Raw genomic sequence first — 22,389 nt, 5'->3', positions numbered from 1 at the left:
TAAAAACAAAAACTTAGGGGCCAGAAGATGTTATAATGGTTATGTTGCTGGACTCCCACTGCAGTTCAAGTCCCAGACTCAGCAACTTAAAACTCACATTGGGAGTGTGCATGCGTGCCCAAAATCCCAAGAGAAGAATGGACAAGGGATTGTGGCATGGCCATCCATCCTCCCTGGCAGATCATTTTTCACCTTCTATCTCTCTATGTCTCTCTGTCTCTCTGGTCAGGGCATGTACCTTATAGGAAAAATCTCTAGAAAAAACACCAAAACCAAAAATTTAAGAGAGTTATAGAAAAAAATCCACCTTCTTTTCCTTCTTCTTACTGCAAATATACATACATTCCTTGCTGAATGTAAAAAGAATGAATGCAACAAATATTATTAAGTAGTGTTTTTATTAGAAGAAAAACACGTGGCTGATAAACATGGAAAAAAAAAAAAAGACTCCCCTAATAATAGAACTGCTATAAAAATCCTAAGCTGCTATTCCCCATCTTTCAACATAGCAAAAATTAAATAAAAGTCATGGCAAGAGTACAGTAAGAAAAAGAATCACATACTTCAACAACAAATCTTTTTCTCTATTGAAAAGTTACCAGTAATAACGTTGAGGAGTATGTGTCAATGAACCCAAAGTATACGGTACTGAAAGCACATCCCTCTATCTTTCAAAACAAATCATAATGTAGTAGTGAAGAATGTAAATTCCAGAGCCAAAAGGTTCAGTGTGCATTTGTACTTATTTAGCAAGTAGTTGAATTATCTTATTTTAGGAGTAACGTGGCTGCTAGAATTTGTCTGAAACAATTTACTTCCTCAAAAAATTTTCAATGTCAACTTGTTTAAAACATATTTACTAAGAAAACAGAAGGAACAAAAATCAGTCAATACTCACTGAATACTACATAGACTGAGGCTCTGTATTAACTGCTTTCCACATACTTTTACCCTCCCAACATTGTCAGGTACAAATAAGAAAGCAGAAACAGAGGGAAAATAACCTCTTGAGATTATACAACTAGAACTGAAAGGGACTAGGACTCAAACCCTTATGGTGAGCACTTGTAACAACTCTACTAAAAATTGTTTCTATGAAATGCGGGTTCCAAATTTTTTCCAGGAATATTGTGCCTCCGATTCAATTCAATTCAATTCCATTGCCAGTATGTCATATAATTAGAAGATTTAAAAACATTACCTGCATCCAGTATGCCTTGGGCCAGAATTGCGCCAAACTTAGCCATGACATCATCATGCTTATCATTGATGACTTTGGAATACAGCTGTCTGAACTGATTCACCTGAAGGAGCAAAAGAAAGAATTAAAATAGAATTTTCTTCATTTAATGTGCCATTTCAGAGCAGGGGATAAGACTGCTCATATGGTAATGAGACTTAGTTCCGAATTTCACAACATTCAAAAAGAGAAGGCTAAGGACCAGACTTGAAAGCAATACAGTTCTGTGGCTGAAATCATGGGTGTTAGGACTTTTTCGCTGTGAGAGCACCAGCTCTGTTTTCAATCCTCATTCCACAGTGAATGATTCAGGCTCAAGGGAATGCTGAATGTGATTTTATACTGCCTCCAGTATTAGTCTGCAGGCCTAAACAGTTCAAACGAACACTAAGGCTTTCACTGCATGTTGAATTACAGCTGCTCTGCTTACCATCAACCTTGCTGATTTCCCAAAAGGCATGGTCCTCCAGAACCATCTTAAAGTAAACTACCCTTCAGCAAAGCTATGTGAAGTACATTTTGGATGAAGTACATTCACATAAAAAGATTTTCATTATTGTACACACATTAATTTCCTAAGAATTGTCAGAATTGGTACTCTTATTAAAAGGAACAGACTCAAATGGAAAGCATGCTGACACACTCAGGGCGGGATTACTAGTAATTTTAGTTTGCTTTGCTATTCTTTTCTGCATTTTCTTTTCTTTTTCTTTTTTGGAGAGGTTTCTGCTATAGGGCATGTTCGCTCACAAGAAAGAGAGAGACAGAGAGACAGAAAGTGAGAAATTATCCCCCAGGGGGACAGCCACACCACAATCCCTTCTCCTCCATTCTCCTCTCAGGATCTTGGGCACTCATGCACATGCATCCAGCATGAATTTAAGCCACCGAGTCCAGGACTTGAACTGTGGTGGACTACATGGGAGTCCAGTGACATAGCCATTATGCCAACTGCTGGTCCCTCTTTTCTGTATTTTCTAAAATTAAAATGCATTACTTTTATATTTAGAAAAATCTTATAAAATGTATTTTTAAAAATTTTTTAGAGGTTTTTGCTATAGGGCGCATGCACTCGCCAGAGACAGACAGAGAGCACCCTCCATGGGGGATGGCCAAATCGCAATCCCTTCTCCTCCGTTTTCCTCTCGGGATCTTGGGCACGCACGCACGCATACGTGCCCGGCGTGAGTTTTAAGCCACTGGGTCCGGGACACGAACCACGGTCGACTACATGGGAGTCCAGCGACACAGCCATTACGCTAACTGCTGGTCCCTAAAATGTCTTCTTTATATGTAAAGAAAGAGATGCCTTTATCTCTGTTTGAGTGACAATAAAAACACTATTTTATGCTTCTTCCATGTTTTACACTTCTCTGTTTTCCCAATGGTTCTTTTCAAATAGTAGGCACCCAGGAAGAAGGCTACTTGTTCAAGAAACATATGGTCATGGGGCTCCTCAAATCTGCCCAAAGCAGATACCAAACTTGAGTCTCCTACTAGAAGGACTTTCATTTGCATTACATACCCTTTCAGAATCTCTTCCGCTGCTCATTTGTTGTAGTCTGCGAGGCCACAATGTAATACAGTGGCAGTCATACAGAATCAGACAACTGGCTTATGAGTATCTTTATTCTTTCATGCTGTTTGGGTGACTAGCTTTTCTCAGCCTCAGTTTCTTCATCTCTACCAGGATTATAATACTTATTTTAACATGGCTATTGTAGGGGTTATATGAGGTAACACACATGTAATGTAATACAAAATATAACGTTATAAAAGCATGGTTGTCTTATCATATGGAAGAAGAATACTATCAGTCCTTCCTGTTATGTCTACAACCTAAATACTATTAACAAAATAATATTCCGTAAATAGGATCCTCTTTTTTCCTTTTTTTTTTTTTTTTAAAGTTTTGCTTGCCAGAGAGAGACAGAGAGACAGACAGAGAAAGTGAGAAATCACCTCCCTAGAGGGGATGGCCCTGTCCAATCCCTTCTCCACCACTCTCCATTCAGGATTTTGGGCACACTTACACATGTGCCTGGTGTGATTTTCAAGCTGCTGGGCGGAGGAAGGACTCAAACTGCACAATAGGTCATGTAGGATCCAGGTGCCCAAACCTCCATGCTACCTGTTGGCCCAGAGTCCTCATTTTTTTTTCATAGGCAGCAACAAAACACAGTGGGAAAAACAAAGAACTCACTCTGCTAAATCCAGCACATGGCCACTTACAAGTTCCATAGGTCTTACTTTCCTCAACTAAAATACCCAGTGTGATTACATCACTCCCAAATTCCCTTTTAGTTTAGTTTTTAGATTATGGAGTGTATGTACTTGTTGGAGAGAAAGAAGGGGGAAAGTGAGAAAGCACCCCAAAGGGAGATGGCCAGATCTCAATCCCTTCTCCTATTGGGGTTTTGGGCACATGCCCACACATGCCTGATGCGTTTTTCAAGCAGCTGGGTCTAGGACTTGAACCGCACAGCTGACCATGTGGGATCCAGCTGCCTTAACTATCACATCATGGGCTGGCCTCTTTTTAATTTTAAAAATGCTAAGGTTTCATGCTTTCACTTTGGTTCAACAGGTCGAATTCCTTTAATTCTAAACTTATTTTAGATGAACAGTTACATTACCTTATATAGAATGGAAAAAAGGTTTATGAAATAGTTTATGATCTTATAAAAAGAAACACTAGACAAAGCACTGTATGTACATTATAAAGGGAAGTTTAAATATAACATTGTGTCAACACAACAGAAAAAACTCAGTAAAATTGAAAGATTAAAAAAATTAATGTAAATATATAGTAGGCATATCTACTTAATATTAAGCAGAATACCTTAAAGAGCTAGTTTTTGCTCATCACTTAAAAAATTTCATGTTTTATTTCTCATGTAGCAGTAACTTAATTTGCATTATTAAAATTCTTTGTAAAGAGGGACCAGCAGATGGTGTAATGGTTAAGTCACTGGACTTCCATGTAGTCAATGGAGGTTCGAGTCCTGGACTCGATGGCTTAAAACTGTGTGTGTTTTAAGAGGACAGTGGAGAAGAAACTGCAGCGTGGCTAACTCCTCCCAGGAGGTGATTTCTCGCTTTTTTTTCCTCTCTGCTCACACATGTGCCCTATAGCAAAAATCTCTCTGGAAGGAAAAAAAGATTCTCTGTAAAGAATTATTATTATAGTCAACTAGGGCAGTATCTTTGATTTGATAAGTAACGCTGAGATCATCTGGTCTACTCCCTTTATATTACAGATGTGAAGTCTGAGAAAAGATAGGTGAAACAACTGGGTTGCTTGCAAATCACAGTTTATGGTCAGGGTGATGATCATGATTTTACTCAGTTACGTTGTTATAAGTAGTACAGTACCATATATAAAACATAAAGTAGAACTTGCAGGTGAATGGTAACATCTCATTTTATATTATGATAATCTCACAGAAGACACAACTAAAAATTTAGGCAACTCTAATCCACATGGTGTATGAGTATCTAAAACTTGCATCTCTAAAAGCATGAATTTTCTTTAATTTTTTTCTTTTTGTTGTTATAGGGTATGTAATCCCTCTCACCCCCGGGGTGATGGCCGCATCACAATCTTCTCTCCTTCATCCTCCTCTTAGGATTTTGGGCATGCACACACATGTGCCGGCATGTTTTCCAAGCTGTTGGGTCCAGGACTTGAACCATGCAGACCGCCATGTGAGATCCAGCACCTTAACCACCATGCCACCTGCTGGCCCTAAAACTATGCATTTTTAAAAGTCATCATGTTCTGGGAACTGGCAGTTAGCGTAATGGCTATGTCGCTGGACTCCCACGTAGTCGACCGCAGTTTGTGTCCCGGATCCGGTGGCTTAAAACTCACGCCGGGCGCGTGTGCGTGTGTGCCCAAGATCCCGAGAGGAGAATGGAGGAGAAGGGACTGCGGCATGACCATCCCCCCGGGGGGTGATTTCTCGCTTTCTGTCTCTATGTCTCTCTCTGTCTGTCTGGCGAGCGCATGCGCCCTACAGTGAAAATCTCTCAAAAAAAAAGTCATCATGTTCTTAACTCTATACCTTATACTGCTGGAGTTAAAAACACTCTGAGACATCAGGCAGAAAGGAATAAAGTTCTTGGGGCCAGTAGGTGGTATAGTGCTTATGGTACTGGACTCCTACATGGCTAACTGTGATTTGAGTCTTGGACCTGGTGGATTAAAAATCATGCCAAGCTTGTGTGCACGTGTGCTCAAAATCCCAAGAGGAGAAGAGACTGTGGTGTGGCCATCCCTCCTGGGTGATTTCTTGCTTTTCCTCTCACTGCCTCTGTCTCTCTCTTTCTGGTGAATGCACGTGCCCTAAGATAAAAACCTTAAAAAAAAGAGAAAGGAATAAAGTTCCTTGGAGTTGTTTCTGTTAATACTTATCATTTGAATATGTTTCTCCTTTTCTTTCTTTCTTTTTTCTTTTTTTTTTTTTTTAGCGGTTTTTGCCTTAGGCTGTGTGCGTTCATTGGAGAGACAGACAGACAGACAGACAGACACACACACACACAAGCTGTGAGAGGGAAAGTGAAAAACCACTCCCTGGGGAAATGGCCACACCTCAATCCTTTCTCTATACTCCTCCTGGGATCTTGGGCATGCATGCACATGTGTCTGGTGTGACTTTCCAGCCACTGGGTCTGGAACTCAAACCTCGGTCGGCCACGGGAAAGTCCAGGGACTTACCCACTATACCATCTGCTGGCTCCCCCTCCCCCCCTCTTTTTTTTTTTTGGTCTGTCTTCCTGGTTACAGAAAAGCAACTGCACCTCAATGATAAGTTCTGGGAATTTTCATTCTTTTCTCTTTCTTTGATATTACATCTGTGCTTATGGCAACTATCTAGTCTATAATTTGCCTTACAAAATCTTTGAGGCTAAATGTATCTTGGAATTGAGAATTTTGCAAGGTAAGGTGTAGCAGTAATGCAACTTGACCCACAAACAAAAGGGTCTTTCCTGCAACCTCCCTGTACACAGTGGGCACACATTCCCAGGATCTGGGCTGGCTGCAGTTGGGCTAGATCACAAACTGAAGACCCTGTTAGGAGGTCTGTCTCTGCACACCTCCTTGCTCTTTCTCTCTCATGGAATAAACAAACATGAAAAAAAAAATCAAGGGGTTAAAAAAACGACAGCACATGGCATAGCGGTTAAGGCACTGGATCCCCCATGGCTGACTGTGTGGTTCAAGTCCCAGACTGGTTTCTTGAAAATCACACCAGCGCATGCATGTACATGCCCAAAATCCTGAGAGGAGAATGAAGAGATTGCATAGTGGTTTCCCTTCTGGTAGGGGGTGATTTCTTACCTTCCTTCTCTCTCTCTGTGTCTCTCTCGTGAGTGCACACACCCCACAACAAAACTAAAAAGGAAAAAAATTTAATGTTCTTTTTGGTCGGAACCACCATTTTCTAATAATTCACCAAAATGATGGACACACAGAGAAAGAGAAGAGGCACCCAATATATGTTCTCTAGGCCTTTTGGAAAACACAGAGTGGGTTCTTTGGCAATATACAAGTGAATCTACAAGAAAGGTGATATTGTAGACATTAAGGGAATGGGTTCTTTCAAAAAGGAATGCCCTACAAATGTTACCATGGCAAAAATAGAAGTCTACAATGTTACCCAGCATGCTGCTGATATTGTTCTAAATGAACAAGGGCAAGATTCTTGCCAAGAGAATTAATGTGCTTACTGGGCATATTAAACATTCTTAGAGCAGAGATAGCTTTCTAAAATGTATGACCAGAAAAAGGAAGCCAAAGAGAAAAGGTCCATGAGTTCATCCGAAGCGCCAGCCTGCTCCACTCAGAAGCATACTTTGTGAGAACCAATGGAAAGGAGCTTGAGCTTCTGAAACCTATTCCCTATGAATTCATGGCATGACGGATATTAAAATAAACTAAACTACTGTCTATAAAAAAAAAAAGAAAATTAGAAAGCTGGGGCCAGCAGGTGGCAGTGTAGTTAAGGCGCTGGACTCCCACACGAATGATAGTGGTTTGAATCCTAAACCTGGTGGCTTGCTTTCTCACTTTCCCTCTCTCTCTGTCTCTCTCTGTCTCTCTCTGGTGAGTGCATGTGCACTATAGCAAATTAAAATGAATAAATAAATACATAAATAAAAATAAGTAATTATTTAAAAAAAATTAAGCTGGGGACCAGCAGATGGCAAAATGGTTACTTGCTGGACTCCCAAGTAGTCAACCACAGTTTGAGTTTCGGATCTGGCAACCTAAAACTCACACTGGGTGTGTGTGCGTGTGTGCCCAAGATCCCAAGAGAATGGAGAAGGAGGGATTGTGGCATGGCCATCCCCCCCCGGGGGTAATTTCTCACTTTCTCTCTCTCTCTCTCTCCCTCTGTCTTTCTGGGAAGCACGAGTGCCTATAGCAAAAATCTCTCTTAAAAAAAAAAAAAAAAAGCTAACATACACTGTAGTGGGGCATGGGACAATATGCTATGATCAAACAAAGTAATATTTCTGCAGCAGCAAAATAGATGAATTTTTTCCTAAGTAGGGTAAAGCCTATAAATGAGTTCATAATAGGGTCAGATTTTGCAGCCAAGTGAGTTCTTAAAAACAAACCCCTTTAGGTCTCAGAGCCTTCTGGATTTTGTAGTTGTAGATAAAGGGCTAAGGATTTATATAATTTATTTATGGCTAATTCCCAAAGCTCTCTATTCAGTTCTGACCTTTTTACTATGCTTCCAAATGACCTGCTGTCGTCTCAAATTCAACATGTCCAAAATGAAAGTGATTTTTATTCTTCTCTCAGGATTCCATGTGATGTTTTCAGTTTCCTTTTCAATTTCACTAGTATTACATTGTTGCTAGTAGTTTCTTGCAGTCTTTTCATTACTATTGATACCATGAGTCCAAATCCCTATCTCTCTCGGGAACCAGCAGTTAGCGTAATGGCTATGTCGCTGGACTCCCACGTAGTCGACCGCGGTTCGTGTCCCGGACCCGGTGGCTTAAAACTCACGCCGGGCGCGTGTGCGTGCGTGCCCAAGATCCCGAGAGGAGAATGGAGGAGAAGGGATTGCGGCGTGACCATCCCCTCTGGGGGGTGATTTCTCGCTTTCTGTCTCTATGTCTCTCTCTGTCTGTCTGGCGAGCGCACGCGCCCTACAGTGAAAATCTCTCTCAAAAAAAAAAAATCCCTATCTCTCTCTCTCTCTCTCTTTTTTTTTTTTTTTGTCACAGGGTACATGCTCTCTCCAGGCAAAGAGAAAGAGAGGGAGGGAGGGAAAATGAGAAATCACCTCCCAGGGGTAATGGCTTCACCACAATCCCTTCTCTTTTTATTCTCTTCTTGGTACTTTGAGCATGCGTGCACAGGCACCTGGCGTGATTTTTCAAGCCACTGGGTCTGGGACTTGAACCGCATAGTTGGCTACCTGGGATCCAGCACCTAAACCTTCACGCCACTGGTTAGCCCTGAAGTTCCTATCTTAAGGCAACAGTATGGTAATACACATTATTACTTGTAACTGTGTTATGCTGCAAAACATCTTAAAATATAAAATTTCATGCTCATGGGTTGGTCCTACCATCCAGTAGTTAAGCGCTGGTCTGGGACTTAAACCACTAAGAAGGCTTGCACCACATCATCAGCTGGACTGCCCGCTACAGTAATATTTCTAGGTTACCAAGATGGCCCACAAAAGCCTAATCTATCCAAACCATGATTTACTTTAGAACTGTGGAAGCTAAGCAAGCTTGGCTAAACATGATCCTACTTTCAAGAGGGAACATGCTAATATTGGAGAAGTTGCCCTAGACCAGGCCTTGGGCCAGAAGACGTTAGGGAAGGAGGAGCATTAGGTCCCACTCTTACATTTAATAGTTTGATCTGATTTTACACACGATAAAACACATGTTTAAATAACTGGTGAGACCAAGTAGATGGTGTAATGGTTATGTCACGGGACTCTCACATGGCCAACCATGGTTGGAGTCTCAGACCTGGTGGTTTCAAACTTGTGCCAGACGAGTGTGCATGTGTGCCCAAAATCCTGACAGGAGAATGGAGAAGGAACTGTGGTGTGGCCATCCCCCCTGGGGACTGATTTCTCACTTTCTATCTCGTCAGTGAGCACATGCATCCTATAGCAAAAATCTCTCTTAAAAAATAAAAATGGTAAATGTAGATTTCATTTGACAAGAAAAACAAAAAATAGATTCTTCATAAATAGGTATCTTGAGTTCTGGAGAGAAAATAGCTCCAAGGACCTATAAAAGGATATTATTCTAGGTTAAATATGAACCTCTAGGGGTCAGATGGTGGCATGGTGGAAATGCAAATGGACCCACATGGGACAGTCCTGTTTGTGTTCTGAGACCTGATTCGCGCCAAACATGCACTGGCTGGAGGAGGCTTGCGTGGATCAGGGTGTGAAGACCCTGTCGGGGGTGCTTGTCTGTGTCTCTTTCATGGAAGAAACAAATAAACCTAAAAAAATGTGAATCGTGGGCTAGTTGGTGGCATGGTAGCTAAGGGGGCTGGATCCCACATGGTCCTCTGTGGTTAGAATCCCGGACCCAGTGGCTTGAGAAACATGCACATGTGTGCATGCCCCAAATCCTGAGGTGAATGAAGGAGAATGCATTACAGTATGGCTGCCCCCTCTGGGGAGATGCTTTCTCATTTTCTCTCTGTTCCTCTGTCTCTTTTAGGGGAATGCACAAGCCCTATAGTAAAAAAAAAAAAAAAAAAAAAAAAAAAAAAAAAAAAAAAAAAAAAAAAAAAAAAAAAAAAAAAGAAAGAAAGAAAGAAAAAAGAAAAGAAAAGAAAAGAAAATCTCTGGTCTGAGGGCTAAAGTGGATTTTTATTCATGCAAGGGTATATGTATATTCCTGGGTCTATGTCAGAGTGAGCAAGTGAGAGACCCACAGGAAAGCAAAGATATACTGGAGTTACTTAAACTGAGACCACAATGTGTTTAGCACAATGTTGAAGGTGTGACATATATGATAAAAAACAGTTCCAATGGAAATTTCCACTGTGAATGTCACCAAATATCTGAGAATTTCCCTTTTAGATTCCCTTAAGGAGGGGGGGTCATAATTCTTGATTAAAATAACATGTGATCTTTGCTTTTAGTCATTTCCACTTCATTTTATGGACTGGTTTGCAGCCTTGCAACTAAGACTCTTTCCTTGAGAATTTACTTCTCTTTAAGGGCTTATTAATAGCCTTTTCTTTTTGACAAAACATAGCATACCACACCAAGAACGTTAATGTTGTCTTCTTATCAATTATCAGATAAGAGAACCATGATAAATAAACTGTAGTCCATAAAGTGCGTTATCACTTACAAAATAGCAGTAAATAATGAAATAGAAAAACTTTTAAGAATTTATAAACCGAATAACAATTTCACTCTAAGGTTTTTTTTTTTTTCTTTTTTAAGAGAGATTTTTGCTCACTGGAAAGACAAAGAGAGACAAAAAGTGAGAAATCACTCGATCAGGGGGAATGGTCATGCTGCAATCCCTTCTCCTCCAATCTCCTTTTGGGATCTTGGGCACGCATGCACACAACGCCCAGCGTTGAGTTTAAGCCACCAGGCCTGGAATGCGAATGCCATTGACTACGTGGGAGTCCAGCAATGTAACTATTACACCATCTACTGGTCCTGCCCTAAGGGATAGTTTTGTGAAAGGATTTTTGAGTTTTATACCGTCATGTATAGTTTTGCATCTGTAGTTCACAGGTGTATATGTTTACATATGTCCACCTACTTTATTTTAATGGCAAAGGCCACCAGCTACAACTCTATTTCGACTCTATTACTGCCAGAAGGCACAGGCACACCTCAATCTTTCCTCCCCATTTGTTGGGATTTGGGGCACACACATAACCATACCTGCAGTTTTTCAAGCTGCTGGGACCAATATTTATACCATAATCAGCATGTGGGATCCAGCTCCCTTTGCACAGCACTTATCTGCTGTGCTGTGGAATCCACCCTTCAATTCAACATTCTTAATCGCAACCAAGATTCCAATACAACCTGAAGACAAGATGTGTCCTATACAACCATACCATTTCTTGGAATGATTAAGGGCCGGCCCCATAGTGCAGCAGTTAAGTTCCAAACACTGGGAACTGGACCCCACATGACTGCCGGCAGTTTGAGTCCTGACTCATTTTGAAAAACTGCTGTGTGTATGTGTGTGCATGCCTAAAATCCTGACAGGATAGAAAAATAGGGAAAAAGAATGCAGCGTGAATGCGCCCCGTCTGTTAGGGGTGCTTTCTCTTTCTCCGGTGAATGCATGTGTCTTTTGCCCTTTAGCAATAAAACATTTTAAAAATTAAGGATTTAATTTCTTTTCACTTTTTCTTTTTTGCTAGAGGGCATGTGTGCTTGCTAAGAGAGACAGAAGAAGAGAGAGGGAGAAGAGGGACCAGCAGTTAGTGTAATGGGTATGTCGCTGGACTCCCATGTAGTCGACCGTGGTTTGCATCCTAGACCTGGTGGCTTAAAACTCACTCCGGGCGTGTGTATGTGTGTGTCCAAGATCCCGAGAGGAGAATGGAGGAGAAGGGATTGCAGTGTGGTCATCCCCCCCGGGGGCGGGGGGTGATTTCTCACTTTCTGTCTCTCTGTCTGTATCTGTCTGGTGACTGCACACGCCCTATAGAAAAAGCTCTCCCCCCCCCAAAAAAAAAAGAGAGAGAGAGAGAGAGAGAAGAGAAAGCATCTCCCATAGAGAATGGTCACACTACAACTCCTTCTCTTCCATCTCTTCCTCCTTCCAGGACTTGGGCATGTATGCACATGTGCTTTGCGTATTTCTCATGATGTTGGGTCTGGGACTCAAACAGTGAGGTCGGTCATGTTGGTTCCAGCTGCTTTAGTCACGAGGTCATGGAGCCAGCTCATCACTTTTTCTAAATATGAAATTTATTAGAGTAGAATGGTTTTCAAACTACACGCCTACTCAACCCTACCCTATCCCCAAAGGGCTCTGCCATCGTTTGTATAGAGGTTATGAATATAAAAATCAATGAAATCCTACAGCAGAGGCTGGGAAGATGGTAAAACACTTGTTTGGTTGACATTACAAATAATATGAAAACAACATGTGAAGTCAAAGTGAGTAAGTTTCTGTATATTACTATCAGAGGAGGTACAGGTCTAAACGTGCGTCCTTAATGACTTCAATCAGCAGAAGATCAAAAGCAGAAATAAAAGATACAAAAACTACTTATATAATAGCTGCTACATTAAAAAACAAAAAGAAATGTGGCCAGTGTTTGGAAAGCTACCTGTTCTAGAAGATATAGTAAATTAAATAATGAGAAGTCCGATATTATCTTCCAATAATATAATTCTATTTTTTTGGAAGTCTTAAAACTGATTCTGAGGGGGAGGGGAGGAAAAAAAAGGCAATGGATAAATGAAACAAAAAAGATAGCAACTGCTTGAAAACTCAATTTATTAAAGAAAGCTCTATGCAATTGGAATAAATTGCAGAGTTATAAACATTTTCCTCTTCTCCACTCTGACAAATCTACTTTCCTGAATATGAAGGTGTTATATATCTGCTCCATGAGTCAGAAAATAGAAGGCCAAGAGTTTTTTTATTGATGTCAATATGACTGCTTCTTATATACAGGCAGAATAAAGCAAGGCTGTTAAATGGCCTACCCCTAAATTAAGAATTAGAAGACATGAAATTACTGCATTAGCTATAAAATCTATTTAATATACCAAAGATGGTATAGTACATGTAGATAAGATATATGCATTTTCTGTTTAAGAGAATCAGAAGTTTTGGCTGAAATGCTGAGATACAATAGATATCAAACACTGACCTGTGATCTAAGAGAATGTCTGGAGGAAATTTTAGAACGGGTGCCTTGAAATCCATTATAGAGTCACTCGCAGGGCAGGTATCGATTGGGGCAGATGTGTGAAGAGGATCTCTTTGGGGAAGGTTGTGTTACGAGTCTTTCCCCTTCCTCCATGCATAGATAAAAGCATTTTGTAGGAACCACGTGGCATGCTCAACATGGTAAGGGATGCTGTGCACCGACACCTGGCGCGTAGAGACACAGAGCCTCTGGCTAAGGTACCAGCGCCAGCAGTCTGTGAGATTTCTACTCTAAGAAAGGCTTAATACACAGACATCTTTCTGTGGAGCAGATGTGGGTCAAGCAGGAAAGAAAACCACGCTATGAAACCTTGCCCTAGAGGATCACCCAAGAGGGTGATGACATTCCAACAGACTAAAGTAAGTTGGTATAGACCATATAAAGTGACTGCAGGGCTTTTGTAATCTTGGAGGGATGGATTGAAAAAGTCATGGAATGTCTGCAACCTGAAGAAGTTAATGTGATTAAAAAATTTTAAAAGGACAGTGGGAGAAAAAAAGTAGATGTTATGATTTAACCACCCAGGAGTTCTAACTTTTCGAGTGTGGCTATATACTTAAATTAACAAAGTGACCATACATTTGCAAAGATATACTTAAAGAGTATTACATATTTAAAGTTCTTCCATTCTCTTATGCTCTATTATGCTCTACATCCAGTGATTTCAGTGTTCATATATTTGAAGTAAAATTATCATCAAAAGAAGGTAAGCTGCCAAAGGAAAGCCCAGCTGGTTCTCTGCCACAGAGCTGCTTTATGTGCTTACCTTTGGACAAGTGATTTCAGTCTGCTGGATCATGATGAGAGCTGAAGCTATGAGAGCCCCTTGCCTCACGTAGTTCACAGGGTCGTTTGTCATTGGTTCTAGCAAATTAATTGCTTCCTGAAAGCATTAAAAAAAAGCTTTAAAGTTGAGATATTTGGATTTTTAAACTAGTTACTGTCATGTTCTGCCAATATTTTCATCCAACAGTGTAGTAGCAAGTTAATTTATGATTATTTGAACACTGTAGTTCAGAACTGAGTATGCTTTATATAAGTTTCAATATAAATGATAGTCAGTGAAAAAGCAGCTTTGGAACCAGAATGCTGCTGTCTTGAGGTAAAAATAAAAATGGTCCTAAGAAAATTTAGATAGACCAGTTGTTAGCATATTGGCTATGTCAATGAACTACCATGTAGTCAACCGCGGTTTGAGTCCTGGACCCAGTGGCTTAAACTCATGCCAGGCGCATGTGAATGTGTGCCCAAGATCCTGAGAGGGGAATGGAGGAGAAGGGATTGTGGCGTGGCCATCCCCTCTGGGGGATGATTTCTCAATTTCTGTCTCTCTTTCTTTCTCTTTTTTTCTGGTGAGCGCAAGTGCCCTATACCAAAAACCTCTCCAAAAAAAAAAATAAATAAAAGAAAATTTAAAAGACATGAGATTAACATTTGATAAACAATTAGTTTACAGTACCAAGTATCTAAGTATTTTATGTATCTTATCCTATGTAATTATCTTAATCCAAAACCAAAACAAATCCCTCCAAACAAAATAAAAACTAAAAAATTAAAGTTGGCCCTGTAGTCTAGTGGTTAGGGGAATCATACCCCACATGATTGACTGTGGTTTGAATCCCAGTCCTAGTAGCTTAAAAAACATGCTAGGTATGTACTGTGCACGCCCCAAATCCCAACAGGATGGAAAAATGGAGGAAAAGGGATTCAGGCATGACCATACCCTATGGGAATCACTTTCTCTCTCTCAACCTGGCTAGGCTAGCACAGGCACTTTCTGACAATTAAAAAAAGAAAAAAAAGGAAAACAACCAACACAAAATAATTCTTATAAACAAAGAAACAGTTAGAAAGGTTTAGTAACTTCCCCAAAGCTACCTTCAGAAGTAAAACTCTTGGGACCAGCAGTTGGTGTAATGGCTATGTCACTGGACTCCCATGTAGTTGACCATGGTTTGAGTACTGGATCCAGTGGCTTAAACTCACGCCGGGCGGGTGTGTGTGCGTGCCCAAGATCCCGAGAGGAGAATGGAGGAGAAGGGATTGTGGCGTGCCCACCCTCCCTGGGGGGTGATTTCTAGCTTTCTATCTCCCTGTCTGTCTCTCTGTCTGTCTGGCGAGCGAAGTGCCCTATAGCAAAAACTTCTCAAAAAAAAAAAAAAAAAAAAAGTAACAAACTCTTGCTAGTTTGACTCTAAAATCTGTATTATGTATTCAACTTCCTCAAATACTAGGGTAATATAATATCTTAGATGATTTTACAAGACTTAATTTTACAAATTAAATTAAAAGAAACAAAACTAAACAAAAAAGATTTTATTGCTAGTAAATGGGAAAACAATTAAATCAAATAGATTAGAACTGATTTCATGTTCAGGGGCCAGCAGGAGGCATGATGGTTAAGAGCGTTGGATTCCCACATGGCCGACCACAGTTTGAGTCTCTGACATGGTGGCTTGCTTTCTCATCCACCTCCACCCGTTCCTCTCTGGTCAAATAAAAATAAATAAATAAAGTTCTTTAAAGAAAAAAAAAAAAAAGAATAGATTTCAAGTTTATACACTTGGCAAAAATCACATGTGATAATATTACCCAAAATGCTTACCAGTATTTCTCCAACATATTCTTCTAAACATAATCCTCTTTCACAAAGAATTAAATACATTTGGGAGTTCCTGCATACTAGGTATCACCTTCTCTTGCAGATTCAAAAGAAGTATATTGTATATAAGGAAGGAATACAGGTATAAACAAAGGCTCTAAGATGCCTTGTAACAACCACTCAAATTTTGTTTATCTCAGCAATTGCCCACTGTATTGACCAAGAACTCTTTTGCCCCATACAACTTCTATTAATACCCCATAGGAGTTTTGGGAAGTACCATTTTACAACACAATGTCCCACATGAGGTCCTAAAATAGGTATACATCTAAGAGGAAGATAGCAATAGATTTATAAAAATTTCAAATTTATATCTTAATTCAGTACACCAAAATCAAGAAAAGGAAAATAAATTGACTCCTTTTTTGGAAAATTACTTTAGACTCCTTACATGTGGACTTACATACTTTTTTTTTTTTTAAGAGATTTTTGCTATAGTGAGTGTGTGCTTGCCAGTGAGACAGAGACAGAGACAGAAGAGAAAGAAAGCAAGAAATCACCTCCAAGGGCAGATGGCCACGAAGTAATCCCATCTCCTCCATTCTCCCCTCAGGATTATGGGCATGCATGCATGCAAACATGCACTCATGTGAGTTTTTATTTTTTGGAAAGGTTTTTTTGCTACAGAGCGCATGCACTCGCCAGAAAGACAGGGAGAGACATAGAGACAGAAAGTGAGAAATCACCCTCCAGGGGGGATGACCACGCCGCAATCCCTTCTCTTCCTGGGATCTTGGGCACGCACACACACGTGCCCGGTGTGAGTTTAAGCCACCGGGTCCGGGACTAAAACCACAGTCAACTGTGGTACTGTGGGAGTCCAGTGACATAGCCATTATGCCAACTGCTGGTCCCAACACATGTTGAGTTTTAAGCCGCCAGGTCTGAACTGTGGTCAACTACTTGGGAGTCCAGCAATGTAACCATTATGTCATCTGCCGGTCCCGACTCACATACTTTTAAAAGGCAGAGTTATTAACAGATAATACACATACCAGATGTGTATCCTTTCTTCTCCTTTCATTGAAGGAATTTAATGATACCATGCAGGAGAGTATATTTTTTAAACATATATTGTCCATATTCTTTATGAATTATTTATGAATTAGTCATGATAAAAATATAAGAAAATTTCCAACTTATAAGTTTAAAACAATAACTTGGCCTTTGAGATATATAATAGAACCTCAAAGGTACATTTAAGAATGGGGCTGGCAGGTAGCATGGTAGTCAAGGATGCTGGATTCCCACATGGCCGACCGTGGTTTGAGACCCAGACGTGGTGGCTTGCTTTCTCGCTTTCCCTTTCTCTCTCTCTGGACAAATTAAAGAAATAAAAACAAATGTAATTAAAAAAATAATTCTTTAAAAAAGGGTACATTTGGGACCAGCAGTTGGCATAATGGCTATGTCACTGTTGGCATAACGGCTATGTCGCTGGATTCCCATGTAGTCAACTACGGTTCAAGTCCCAGACCTGGAGGTTTAAACTCATGCCCAGCGTGTGTGCACGAGTGCCCAAGATCCTGAGAAGAAAATGGAGAAGGGACTGGGATGTGGCCTTCCCCCCAGGGGGTGATATCTCGCTTTTTGTCCCTCTGTCTCCCTTTGTCTTTCTGGAGAGTGCACATGCTCTACAGCAAAAACTACTCCAAAAAAAAAAAAAAAAAAAAAAGGAAAGAAAAAGAGTACATTTAAGAATAAACAAATTTTGGGACCAGCGGTTAGCGTAATGGCTATGTCACTGGACTCCCATGTAGTCAACTGAGGTTCATGTCCTGGACCCGGTGGCTTAAAACTCAACGCTGGGCACGTGTGCGTGCATGCCCAAGATCCTGAGAGGAGAATGGAGAAGGGACTGTGGCATGGCCATCCCTCCTGGGGGGTGATTCTCGCTTTCTGTCTCTCTGTCTCTATCTGGCGAGCGCACGCGCCCTACAGCAAAAACCTCTTAAAAAAAAAAAAAAAAGAATAAACAAATTTTCAGATTTTTAAAAGAGAGATTTCTGTTATAGGGCGCGTGCATTTGCCAGAGAGATAGAAAGTGAGAAATCACCCTCCTGGAAAGAGGAAGCCCATACCACAATCCTTCCCCCTTCTCCTCTTGGGATTCTGGGCGTGCACGCGCATGCACGCACACACACACACGTGCGCCCTGTGTGAATTTTAAGCTGCCAGATCTGAGACTCGAACTTTAGTTGGTCACATGAAAGTCTAGTAGCATAACCATTATGCCACCCTCAAAATTTCAGATTTTAAAAAGATAAAAGTACCAGGGCCAGCAGGGGGTGTGGTGGTTAAGGTGCTGGATTCCCCTATGGCTGACAGTAGCTCAAGTCCCAGATGTGGGGGCTTGATAAATCACTCCGGGCACATGTGTGTGTGTGCAACCAAAATCCTGAGACAAGAATGTAGAAGGGGATTGTGGTGTGGCCATTGCCCTGAGAGGTAGTTTCCTGCTTTCCCTCTGTGGCGAGTACATGTGATCTAAGGCAAAAACCTTACCAAAAAAAAAAAAGGAAAAGAAAAATATAACACTCAGTCATATAGGTACTATCTAGAAATGAACCTTTTCTTATAACAAAGGGTGTGTGTGTATGTAGAAAAAGCATGGTTATATTTTAGTGTCTATATTATTGAGAGAGGAGTCACTGTTTTATCATCTGTTGTCCAAACACAATGGTGTAAGTTTCTTAATTCTGTCAATTTTAATTTTCATTTGTGTGGCTTTTTCTCTAATAAAGGTTTGGGTATAGATACGAATAATTTTTTTAGTCATGTAAGACATAACTTGAGGCCAGCAGGTGGTGTAGTGAAGGCACTGGACTCTCACAAGGCCAACCATGGTTCAGGTTCCAGACCCAGTGGCTTGTTTTCTTACTTTCTCTCTGTTTTTCTCTGGGAAGTGTTCATGCCCTATAGCAAATTAAATAATAATAATGATAAATAAAAGCGAATAAATAATTCTTTAAAAAGAAGACATGGGACCAGCAGTTAGCATAATGGCTATGTCACTGAACTCCCATGTAGTCGACCACAGTTTGAGTCCCGGACCCAGTGGCTTAAACTCATGCCGGGCGCGTGTGCGTGCGTGCCCAAGATCTCAAGAAGAGAATGGAGGAGAGGGATTGCGGTGTGGCCAACCCATCTGAGGGGTGATCTCTCGCTTTCTGTCTCTCTGTCTGTCTCTGTCTTTCTGGCGAGTGCACATGCCCTATAGCAAAAACCTCTTAAAAAAAAAAAAGACATAATTGAAGCTGGGAATAAAAATAGGTTATTTTCAGGTTTATCTAGAAGTAAAGCAGACTCATTCAGTGTGAGTAATAAAATTTTTTTAATTGAATTAATTTGTCAGATGCCATGTTTCAAAGAATATTTACTCCTACATAGTATGTTAAGTTTAGAATAATTTGGAAAAAATGATCTAATTTGTATTTAACTTATGGTGCCTGATATAAATCTCAACTGAAGATATAAGGGTTGAAAAATACTTCATAAGATATCCAACTATATTCTTCTTTTGTTTACATATCTAATGTGTCCTAGTGTCCTAGAAGTAAAGGTCAATTTCTATGAACTACAACTTACAAAACCAATGATATCTCTAATAAAAACGAAGATACATTCCCATGTAAGAAATGTTCCCCCAAAAGAAATTAAAACATTTAAAAAACAAAAAATTCTATGAGGGCAAGGATGATGTCCAATTTGTTTACTATTAGATTTAAAAAAAAAAGAGTTCATAATAGAGCATGTGAGTATTCATATGAGAGAGAGAGAGAGAGAGAGAGAGCGCGCACGCGCACACCAGCAAGAGAAATGAGTACCCTCCATGGAGTCTGGTCACGTCACAATCTCTTTCCGACAGTCCTTCTGCCTGTCAGATAGTGGGCAATTGTGTGTGTGTCTGGTGTGTTTCAGGATGAACAGGCTGGAGATTTGAACAGTGGTTCTGATGTGAGACTGCTGTGGCACACAGTCAACTCTCACCACTGTATTCCTAAATGATCTTGCCACCTATCACTCATTCAACAAATATCTACTGAGAGTCTACTATGTACCATGTATGATTTTAGCTTCTGAGAGTGAATATTTTGTTTTCAGGGACCTACATTTCAGTGGAAAGAGACAGACGGTAAATAAGTAGGTGTAAAATATGTCAGGTGGTAAAAGTGCTATGAGGAAAAGGCAAAGTAAGAGAATAGGTAGGGATAAAATAATGAAACGGGATGTCTCTGTAAATTTCTTTTGTAAAGTTTCTTAAGAATGAGAGACAGACAAGAACCCTCAACAGATCCTAGTCTGTGATACCCCTCAACTGCCCAGCAGCCTTCTCAGCCAGCCAGGATCCTAAGTGTGCACACCCAGTGTGTACAGGTGGACCCAAGAACCTTCAGTTCTCATGTGACCTCCAGCAATATAGCATTGCACTGCTGCTGCACCACTGCAGCTGGGTCCTCTATAAATTTTTACACAATTCCTGCCACATGTAATAAAAACACCTTTTCTTGTTTGTTTGTTTTTAAATCATCAGTGGGCATCTGCACTAACCAGAGAGATACAGAGACAGAAAGAGAGAAAGGGATAAATAAAGCACTCCATAAGGTGTGTTCATTGTTCATACCACAAACCCTTCTCCATTTCTTCATCTTAGAATTTTGAGCACACACACCCAGTGTGTTTTCCAAGCCTACGTGACAAGAATTCAAATGTGGCTGGCCATGTGGGATCTGGCTTCCTTAACCACTTAAGGCTTTGGGGCCAGTCTGAAAATAATCTATTTTTATTCTTAGCGTCAATTATATCTCATGTGACTAAAAAGGTTATTCATATTCAATACTAATACCCTTTATTAGAGAATAAGTCATACAAATGAAAATTTAAATTCCCAGAATCAATCAATAAACATACACTATTGTGTTTGAACAACAGATGACAAAAAAGTGACTCCTTTCCCACTGATCTAAGACACTTGAAGCATAACCACGTTCTCCCCCTGCAACACACACACACCTTTCGTTGTAAGAAAAGGTTTATTTTTGAAAGTGTCCAAGATGTGTGCTGAGTGACAAAGTGGGACGATCATGTCACTGCCGAGAAACAGGAAAACCTGTTGTTTAAGTGATAATGTATTTCTTTATGAATCTCACGATGAATTATGTTTTCAAATCATCATTTTACCTAACACAATCTCTTTAGTTATGAAACTTTGGAGGGTTTAACCAACGTAGTTACCTCTTAGAGACGACAAAATGGGCAAATGGCATGTAAGTTACTTGCTTAAGACAGAAATGCTGAGAGTTTATTTTGGCAGTTTCAGATGAGAACCCTGATTACCACGTAACCATTATACAAATTAAGCATGTAAAATAACCATATATTAATAAAACAATCCAAGTAGTTCTTTGAAGAAAAAACTTATTTCTCCTCTTTTTTTAATCAATGATTTTAAAAAGAAACATCAGTGTTTCAGTTACAGCTATCCATAGCCACATAATCTGACGCTTTGTTCCTGGGAGGCTTTGGGCAAGACAGCGTAACAGTGAGAAGATACTGGGCAGCTTTGTGAGGCAGTCAATCTTGCACGTAACACTGTACTTGTATTTTTACAGCCGTACACAGACTTTCTTACAAGGGAAAACAGTCTGGCGCCAGGAAGAGCTGCCTTGCTTAGCCGTGGGCCTTACCTTGTTTCCTGTTCCGGCACAGCAGATCCCCAGGGCCATTGCGGCTCCATAGCGCACGTGGGGGTTGTAACTCTCTGACAGCAAAGAAACCACGCTCGGGCACTGTTCAGGTGTCCTGACAGAAACACAAAGAATGGACATGATGTTGTAGCCAATATATTTTAAATCAAGATGGAAAATCTCAATCAAGTTTCTTTGTTTGTTTGAATTGCCAAAGGGTATGTGTAATTTAGAGAGAGGAGATTGGGGAGGGAGGGCTCCACTGGGGCATGGTCATGCCACGATCCCTTCTCTTCTCTCTCTCCATCCTGCTTGAATTTGGGGCATGTGTGCATAGACACCTGGCATTTGTTTTTTTAAAATCTGTTATAGGGCATGTGTACTTGCCAGAGAAAAACAGGGTGTGTGTGTGTGGCGAGGGGAGAAAACATTCTGAGGGGATGGCCACACCACAGTTGTTTCTCCTCCATTCTCCTTTTGGAATCTTGGGTGCACAGGAATCTGGCATGTTTCTGAGCTGCAGAGTTTGGGACTCAAACTGTGAAGTTAAGGTGAGATCCAGCCACCTTAGCAGTGCCACCACTGGCCCAGAAAAGTGTTTTTCTTTTTTTTAAGGTTTTAATCATAGGACACGTGTGCTCACTGGCACGTGAGAAACAGTGAGAAATCACCCTCTGGAGGGGATGACCATGCCTCAATCCCTTCTCCTCATTCTCTTGCTGGGATTTTAGGCATGCACAAACATGTACCTGGTGTGATGTTCAAGCCACTAGTAGTCCATCACCTTAACCAGCAAGCCATCTACTAATCCCTAGGGAAGTCTTTTTAAAAAGACTATATATACTATTATGACCCCCGGGGACCCGGC

General features: G+C 40.5%; 1 protein-coding gene across 1 annotated transcript in view; it reads right to left on the bottom strand.

Moving 5' to 3' along the window:
• The window catches only part of PSMD1 (proteasome 26S subunit, non-ATPase 1), a 143,730-nt gene that overhangs the window by 31,434 nt on the left and 89,907 nt on the right, over positions 1 to 22,389 (bottom strand). The window contains exons 17-19 of the mRNA XM_014585241.1: positions 21,522 to 21,636; positions 13,939 to 14,055; positions 1,202 to 1,304 (exon numbers count right to left, since the gene is read on the bottom strand). Of these exons, the coding sequence (XP_014440727.1) occupies positions 1,202 to 1,304; positions 13,939 to 14,055; positions 21,522 to 21,636 (335 nt within the window). The remainder of the gene's footprint in view (positions 1 to 1,201; positions 1,305 to 13,938; positions 14,056 to 21,521; positions 21,637 to 22,389) is intronic.

The sequence above is a fragment of the Tupaia chinensis genome, unplaced genomic scaffold (genome assembly GCF_000334495.1).
Source record: "Tupaia chinensis unplaced genomic scaffold, TupChi_1.0 Scaffold149383_1, whole genome shotgun sequence".
Classification (NCBI taxonomy): Eukaryota; Metazoa; Chordata; class Mammalia; order Scandentia; family Tupaiidae; genus Tupaia; species Tupaia belangeri.
This window is presented reverse-complemented; position numbering and strand designations above follow the sequence as displayed.